The sequence below is a fragment of the Cervus elaphus genome, chromosome 11 (assembly GCF_910594005.1).
Source record: "Cervus elaphus chromosome 11, mCerEla1.1, whole genome shotgun sequence".
Taxonomy (NCBI): Eukaryota; Metazoa; Chordata; class Mammalia; order Artiodactyla; family Cervidae; genus Cervus; species Cervus elaphus.
The window spans coordinates 9477110-9485603 of record NC_057825.1 but is presented as its reverse complement, the minus strand read 5'-3'; the positions used below and the strand labels follow the sequence as shown (position 1 = coordinate 9485603).

General features: G+C 63.7%; 1 protein-coding gene and 1 long non-coding RNA gene across 3 annotated transcripts in view; one reads left to right on the top strand and one right to left on the bottom strand.

The window, feature by feature from the left end:
* Positions 1–355: 355 nt before the first annotated feature.
* LOC122703185 lies at positions 356–7642 on the bottom strand. Its single transcript, XR_006343411.1, has 3 exons — positions 7397–7642; positions 5601–5732; positions 356–3526 (listed from the first exon to the last, which is right to left on the bottom strand). It is a non-coding gene; the product is annotated as an uncharacterized LOC122703185 (long non-coding RNA).
* The window catches only part of LMX1B (LIM homeobox transcription factor 1 beta), an 86484-nt gene continuing 84414 nt past the window's right edge, over positions 6425–8494 (top strand). Inside the window, exons 1-2 of one of the 2 annotated variants that reach the window (XM_043917252.1) lie at positions 6425–6883; positions 7730–7916. In XM_043917252.1, coding sequence (XP_043773187.1) covers positions 6745–6883; positions 7730–7916 — 326 coding nt within the window. In that variant the 5' untranslated portion in view covers positions 6425–6744. The remainder of the gene's footprint in view (positions 6884–7729; positions 7917–8494) is intronic. The other variant, XM_043917253.1, reaches the window with a different exon arrangement.

Here is an 8494-nt window from a genome sequence, read left to right as displayed (position 1 = left end):
ACCTGCCCCTCCACCAGATTCTGCTGAGCTCAAATTCCAGAGAAGTAGGTCTACCCTGCCACTTAGATGATAATATGACACCCGCAAAACTCACCCTTATTTATTATTCATTTTTCTTCACCAAGAATACCCAGAGGACAGTAATCAAAAGGCAGGCAGAGTTCTGTTTCCAAAAAAAGCCTTCCTAGAATCTGTGCTTCACCCAGCCCGCCTCCTAGCCCAGGGCAACTCCATGCAGCAAACCCAAAGGCTGCAAACTCATTTGGCGGCATCCCCAGTTCCTATGAGCCCTCAGCAGAGGGGTGGTGGTCTGCAGGGGGACGGTCTTGGCTCCACCCCTCTGCCTGCACCGGATATCTCGGTTTTATTTTTATTTTCACTCTCGTTCTTTTCTGAGGGCCAACAGAAGACGCACACGCCTCCTATATAAAGCGGCACTAGCCAAAACAAATGCACATCAAATGCATTTATTTGCACAGACACTCATAAAAACTTTACTAGACACCAAATAATTACAGGAAGAGGCAAACCTCCAGCTCTGCCGATCCCCCGCTTTTGAAGTGGATTTAAGATAAAGATCAAATAGGCTGGGTGCTGGAACCCGCATCACACCCAGCCCCCCTTCCCCAGTCACGGACCCTCAGGGTGGAGACCCATGAACTTTCTTGCTTTTGTGAATTTGTGTCCAATTCATATAAAATGTCTTTCTGCGACTTATTCTTAAGTGTCCTAATGGGGGTTTTATGGCTCGAAATATGGTCCTGGGCCTTTTCTTTGTTCTGGCTCAGGTCCTCCGTCCGGGAAGCCCCTGGTTCTATAGGAGCCGCTGAAATACCCCAGCCCGTCCATTTGGCAAGAAATGCAAAGATTCTTGAGGAAAGTGCCTTTTAGGAAATAAATATAAATGGCACCTTGGGAGTCCCACACGGACAGCTTCAACGCATTGGGCTGAAGCCCCTAATTCTGTTGCCATCTGAAAAACCCCTCAGCCTGGGCTCCACAGCCAAAGTGAGGAGTGAAGGCTGAGACTGTGCTGGGCTGTCTGGGCACAGCCTGGGCGGGGGGGCGTGGGGTCTCCTGGGCCCGGCCCACAGCTGCCTGGACCTGAGTTTCACCTGCCCTAAAGGAAGATAGATTGTTGAGCTGAGGTCCGGTTCCCCTCAGGCCCAGGTTGGACGGGAAGGAGGCAGCTGCAGTTCCCCTAAGTCCCGGGGACTCTCTTTCCTCCAGACATCTGAGTGGAGACTCATTATGTGCCAGGCACTGTGGTGAGCGCTTGTAGTCCGTTCTCCCAACGGCCCTGCGGGAATGCAGGCGATTACGCCCACTTTACAGATGAGGAAGTTGCAGTACAGAGTGAGGGCAGGGCCTTCTGGAGGTCCTGAACCAGATCTGGGGGACTCCCTGAGACCTGCTCTTCACCCCGCTTCTAACCCACTGCCTGGCCAGTGAGAGATCTCAGCCCTGGGCCACCTGGCCGGGGCATTGTCCCTCTCCAGCCCTGAGAGCTCAAAGCAGCCTTTCGATCTGCGATCCTGGGTCAGGACCTGACCCACCAAGGAGAAATCTCATGACTAATGACCCAGACCTTGTGCTGAAAAGTCATGAGTCTGTGGCCAGAGACCCCCACCAGCTGGTTGAGGGTGGGGGCTGGGCCGCATAGAGGGCTGAAGGACTCTGCTGGGGCTGGACGGTCCCCACGTTGCACACGGACACACACCAGCATACAGCCTCGGAGCCACACACACTGTGCCTCACCAGCAAGTTCTGACTCTAGAAAACCCCAGATGGGAGAGTGAGGCCGGCTCCCAGTCCTGAGTCAGAGGGACCCCCACACACACTTGGAACCCACCCCCTCCCCCAGTCATTCCTCTGGGTACCTCCACGGGACTCAGGGTTTCTGAGCTCTCCGCAGACGGGAAGACCACAGACCCTCTTCCCTGGGCTGTGGGAACATGACCGGATTACTTATCACACACATGCATCTCTCTGCTAGCTGAGAAGAGACCTGAGCCTTTGACCCCTGTGTCCCGGGGGTCAAGTACAGCTGGTGATCCAAGGAGTCAAGGGTGGTCACATCTGGCTCCAGAGGCCGGTACACTCGAGCCCTTCAGTGCCTGCCCGCTTCACTTCCTGAGGACCCAGGTCTTCAGAGCCCAGGCTAGGTCCTGGGATGAGCAGCCCCCAGCCCAGGTCTCGGCTGGGGGCCGCAGCTCTGGTCCAGGCTGGCTCCCCCCACCTCCCTGCCCCCACACATCTGAGGATCGCAGGGGCCAGTGGCGGGCAAGCAATGCAGGAGGGGTCTGGGTGCTCTGGCAGCCCTGACTCTCCCCCTGGCTGGCAGAGTGGAATCGCCGATCCGCACAGCTCTGAGCCCGTGCCTCCAAGCTGCGCGGCACCGGGCTGGGCCGCACCCTGTCCTCCCCCCCTGCCCAGGATTCTGGCTTCCAGCTGGGGCTGTAAACTGTGAGGGGACCCACGGCTGGCTCTGGTCAGAAGCACGGCTGGGGGGAACAGACAGGGCTCCACTGCCGGGAGGGTGGGGGTCCTAGGGCCCTGCTTGTGGGCCACTGGTAGCGCTGGCAGGCGCCGGGAGCACTAAGCCCTAAGGAAAGGAGCATCCTTGCTCCTTTGGTAGAGAGAAGGGCTCCGTGGAAATGACGCGTCAGTAGAATTGGGGAGCTAAGACTCCCGCCCTACTGCTTCCGTCTCAGTTCTTACTTCTCCCCAGGCGATTCCACACAGTCGACTGAGTCTTCCCTTAGGTGGAGAAAACCCAAAGCTGTTTCTGACACCTTAGTCCGAGCCCAGGAGAATCCCTGATTGCCGAGGGGCCGGGGTCGCCCTGGGGAGGAATCGGCGTCTTCTGTCGGCTGCTCTGAGCAAGACAGCACTCGCCGGCTACCCGTAGTACCCAACTTCAGGCCGAGGCCCCATTTCTACCGTGCAGTCCGCCAAGGTTTCAGCATGGGAAGCCCGTCGGGAGAGCAGAAGCCATGACTGGGCTTGAAAGAGACCTGGGGCCTCTGCGCACAGTGCGAAGGAGCCGGGACGCCGCCGACTCAGCTGGGGTAGAGGGGGAGCAGAGACAAAAGGCAAGGACAGGACCCATGGGTTGATCCAGAGGGTGGGGGTGGGGTGGGGAATTAATGTGCAGCAAACCAGGAGAAGGAGGAGGAGGAGATGGGAAACCAGGTTCGTGGCCTGAGCAACCCTGCTCCCAGATCAGAGAGTGCAGCCTGCGGCCTGGGTCCAAGCCCAAATCTCAGCAGCTGCGGACAGCTCTGGGCACCCGCCTTGGCCCTGGTGGTGTGGGCTGTGATGCCGGCAGGAGCACCGGGTGACTTGCCAGGATTCTGTGCGCCCCGGGGGCCAGGTGAGCCATGCACCCAAAGGTGGGCCCCCGGCTCACCCTTCTGCTTGGAGACGTGGCCTTTGAGCCGCCCCGGGAATGCGGCCCTGGGCACAGTCCCGACTCAACTCTGAACGCCAGCCGGAGAGTCCCAGAAGCTCAGAGGTCTCCATCCTGACAAAGGGGAGGTGAAAGGTGTGGAGAAGAGGTTTGGCACAAGGAAGGCGGGGAGTGGGAAACAGGGAGAAGGGGATGACCTGCTGTTCCCGAAATTTGGAGTCTGGGGTGGGTTTGCAGGACCTGTGATGGAAGAGGATTCCTAAGTGATGGAAGAGAATTTCCTAAGTGCACTCTGAAGGAGGAGAGGGTCTGGGCCTGGAACAAGGACCCTCTCGCCTACAGGCAGTCGCCCGACAGCGGGTGCAAAAACGCAGCGCTGCCAGCAGAGGGCAGAATGTGCCCGATCGGTCCGCCAGCCCTGAGCCCGGCTCTGCGCCCCGGGCTTTGCGCGCCCGAGCCTCGTCCGCCCGGCTTCACCCGCCGCTGCCTCGCCCCGGTCCCAGTCACCCGGCGAGGACGGTCCAGGCCCAGTCGCAGGCCCGGCTTCGGCAGCTCAAGGCCTGGGGTTTCCAGGTTGCCCAAGGACAGGGGACCAAGGGCTTATGGGAGAAACTCCACATCCACTTATCCGCTGTCCTGGATACAGACACACAAAGACGCCAAGAAATCAAGAAAAACACGGAGACACAAAGACATACACAACTCGGAGACTCACGAGCACACAGAATGGTTCGGAAACTCGGAGGTACACACAGACACGCAAAGGTGACACCAAGATAAAAGGATCCCATACACAATACGGAGGGTGAGAGGCGTTCAAAGACCTTGGGACCCGCAGGGGCACACACAAAGACCTACAAAAACGCTAACGATATGGAGACATGGAAGGCCCAGCAGACTCACATCCAAACACACACGGATGCGGGGGAATCAGACACGGATTCAGAGTCACATACTCGGAGCCCAGACAGTTGTAGGGACGCAGAGAAATCCTAGGTGCAGAGAGACACGGGTGCACAGGCATGGAAGAACCTCAAAGAAGGGAGCATCGAAACACAGACACACACACACGCGCGCGCGCAGATACCCACCGACAGACACGCAGGTACTGGGGTAGGGAGGGAGCTTTCTAATCCTCCACAAAGTCGAGCTCCTCCGCGGGGCCCCGCGGCACAGGGGGCCACTTCTTACCAAGCCTCCCGCAGGCTTCAAATCCGATCCGCCCTCTCGCCTCCAGCGGGGTCAGGGGACCCGCCTCCCTTGCCCTCCGCCCCCGCCCCGCTCCGCGCCGCTGCTCCGCTCCGGGAGGGGCCCGGGCTGCCCCCAGCGGCGCGCAGGGTCAACCTGTGCCTGCCCCCGGGCCGCTTCGGCCCCCCTGCTCCCGGGCGAGCCGTGCCTCCTTGGGGACCCCGGGAGCCGAAGACACAAGCCTGCCCGGGCGCGGTGCGCAGCAGCCGGACGCAGCGGCCTGCGTGCGGAGTGCGGGTGCCAGTCCCAATGTGGCCAGGCCGGACAAGCGCCCGAGTCGGCCGCTCATTCTCGCCGGCTTTTCCTTTCCCGGTGCCGAGGCCCACTCTGCCCAGATTGGCCAGGGCCCTGTCCCTGCCGGGCATGGCCTACTGACCCCGGGCAGGGTCCCTCAGCCACCCAAGGTAGCTTATATTCCAGCGATCAATCCGGTTTCCTTCGCGCGCTCCAACGCACGTCCTCCGCGACCCTGGGGCCACCACCCTCTACCCCTGCCCCTCATTGCCAATCCTGCGAGGCCAGGAATTGCCCCCACCCCTAGCCGCGATCACTTTCTCACTCCTAACCATCCTCTAAACTCTATGTCGCCTGCAGCCCGGCCTCACCTTTCTGGCCTGCCCCAGTGTTCCCATTCTTCATGCCGGGGGCCCTTCTCGGATCTTCGCTCACCCTTCCACCCACTCTCTGCCACGTCTGAAGCTTTCCCGTACCCCCACCCCAAATCTGGAGCCAAATTCCACTCCCCCCACCGGGTCAGGACTTTCACAAGTCCTGGACCAGCAGCCCTTCCCTCCTGCCTGCCGGTACCCGAGCTTGGATCCCGGCAGCCAGCCCTCTCCGCCGAGCAAACCGGCTCCGGGAAGGCGTCGGCACCCGGGGTGGCTGGGGGTTTGGGGTGGGGGGAGGCGGGGGGACGCCAACTCAGCCCGGTGCGACCTACCTCTGCCGACGCTCGGGGTCTCCCCCGGGCGGCCACTGCGGGTCGGCGCCGTCCCCTAGTGCAGCCGCTGCTCTCCCCGCCGTCCGTGAAGAGTCTGTCCTCGCTCAGGGCCACTCCTCTTAGCGCTGAAGCCTTACAAAATATTAATAATAAAGAAGGCAAGAAGAGGGGAGGGGGGGAAAAAAGAAAGAAAGGAAAGCTTTCATTCCCCAACTCCCAAATCAATTTTTCAAGGGGGTGGGGCAGAAGGATTTGTTTCGAAGGCGACCCAAACTTCAGCGAGGGACCCGCGGGGCGCTCGGCCTGGCCCGGGGCGCCCGGGTCCGCACTCGGGGGCCCAACGCGGCGCAGGGAGCTCAAGCCGGGGGGCCGCGGGGAACCCTCCCGCCGGGGGGCGGGAAGGGTTGGAGAGGGGGGGTGGGCAGCGACGGCACTATTTGACGTGGAGCCGCCGGCTCATCCCGGCGCAGGGATACGAGTCTCACCAATGAGTTCAAATGTCAGGAAGTTTGAGGAGCGGTGAGGCGGCTCCCGGCCGGAGTATCCCTCCGCCGCCGGCCCCGCAGCTCTAAACCGAGCGGCTCCTCGGGCGCACCATGGCACTGGGGTAGCGCGGGGAGCGCGCTTGGAAGCCCGCGGCCCGCTGCGCCCCGCCCGGGACCCCGCTGCGCCGCCCGCGCGCCCCCCCCCCTCAGCCCGCGGGGCCGCCCCTGCACCCCCACCCCCTCCCCCGCCCGCCGCCGCCGCCGCCGCCAGCACCACCAGCACCGCCGCCGCCGTCTCCTCCTCCCCGCGCGGCTCCGTCCGCCGCCGCCGCCCCTGCAGCCCGGCTCCGGGGCTGACAGGCAGGTGACAGACAGAGGAGCCGGCGCGCGTACCCACGAGTGCCCCGGGAGAGAGCGCGGCGCGGGCTGCAGCCGCCCCGGCCCTCCCGCACGACGCCGGGGCCCGGGGCCAGCGAGTGGCCGCTCCGCACTCGCCGGGGGCAGCCGGCGGCCCCAGCCGCAGCTCCAACCCCGCGGGGGCCGCGCCTCCCCGGCTCCCCGGCTCCCCGGCGGCGGCGGCTGCGGCGGGAGGCGAGCCGGCCGGCAAGCGGGCGGGCAAGCACCCTGGCCGGCGGGGCCCGCAGCGCGCCCCGCGTCCCATGGATATAGCAACAGGTCCCGAGTCGCTGGAGAGGTGCTTCCCCCGCGGGCAGACGGACTGCGCGAAGATGTTGGACGGCATCAAGATGGAGGAGCACACCCTGCGCCCCGGGCCCGCCACTCTGGGGGTGCTGCTGGGTGAGTGCGGGGTCGGGACGCCCCGAGTGGTCTATTGGCAGGGGACAGGGGCCTCGGCCCCTGTAGATGGACACGGGGGGGTCCAGGCCAACGGATAAAGGCAATGGTGTTGCAGAACGTGGGGGTGTCGGGGACACAGAGAGAAGACTCCTGGAGTGATCACAAGAGGGACGAGAGGCACGCCTAGACAGGCATCCTGAGGGGACAGAGGTACGCAGGGACACCCCCTAGGAGGAGCGAGGACAAGGCACAGCTCCAGCCGCCACCTCCCATCCTCACCGGGCTGCAGTTCTAGAGCTGCTACTCGGGAGACGAGAGGTAGGAGGCGGTGGCAGGGGTGATGGAGAAGACAAGAAGTCACCTTGGCAAGCTTGGGAGTGGTGCCGGGTCACTTGGGGAGGGGCCGTGTCTAAGAGAGAAATGTTCCCCGGGTCACCCAGATTACAGATATGGGGGGAGATGTGGGAGAGAAGACAAGGAACGCCACCGTGGGGCGTGCGCCTAAGACCTCACCTCGCCTGTCTCGGTCCCGGCCGGCTGCCCCGCGCCGTGTTCGTTCCTCCTCTCTTGTATTACTACCGAGCGCTGGATCTCCGGAGAAGGAGCGCGCAGCGCCGAGCTGAGGCTCCAGGCCCGCGCGGCCTCTCGGCGCCGGAGTCCGCCGACCGGGATGAGCTCACTGAGGCTGCCCGGCCCCCGGCGCGGCGGCCGGGGAGGCGCAGGCGGCGGGCGGCGCTCCCGGGCTGCCCTCGCCTTTGGGGCCGGGGGCCGCGGGCACAGCGCGATCGGGACGCTGGGCCGGGCTGGTCGGCACTGACGGCCCGGCTCTCGCCCTGTGCGCTGCAGGCTCCGACTGCCCGCATCCCGCCGTGTGCGAGGGCTGCCAGCGGCCCATCTCCGACCGCTTCCTGATGCGAGTCAACGAGTCGTCCTGGCACGAGGAATGTTTGCAGTGCGCGGCGTGTCAGCAAGCCCTCACCACCAGCTGCTACTTCCGGGATCGGAAACTGTACTGCAAACAAGACTACCAACAGTAAGCGCCTCGCGTCTTCCTCCTTCCCCGCCGCCGCCCGGCACTCGAGCCTGGCCGCCCTCTGCCCGGCCGGGGCCCGCGTACGCCCTACAGCCGGCCCCGCGCGCCGCTGGGCCCGTCAACTCCAGAGAGAACTCCGCGGGTTGCGCGTCTCCCTGCAGGGCAGAACCATCCCGGCCCGGCTAACCCCGGTGGGGTGGCCGGGACCCTCCGGCAGCCCCTAGATGCCATCTTTTTTGTTCGGGAAACCTGCGCTGGGCTGCTCCCGTTGGGGTGCGCGGGACAAGGCCCTGAGCGGAGTCGGGGATACGATGCTGCGGTCGCGGGACCAGGGCCTGGCTTCACGGAGGCCTGCACTGGGGACCGAGAATTGCTTTTTAAACGAAAGCAGTGCTTTAGGGAGCCGGGCCCTGGCGGTGTGCTTCCCCAGCCCCAAGGCAGGGTTTGTGTCGGTTGGGGATTGCTGAAGCAAGGGGGTGGAGTGCCAGGGTGCTGAAGCGCTGGAGCTGTGGGGCATGCCCCCTTTGTGCCAGGCTCCCTGCTGCCTTTTCAGTCCCTGATGGAGAGAAAAGGGTGTG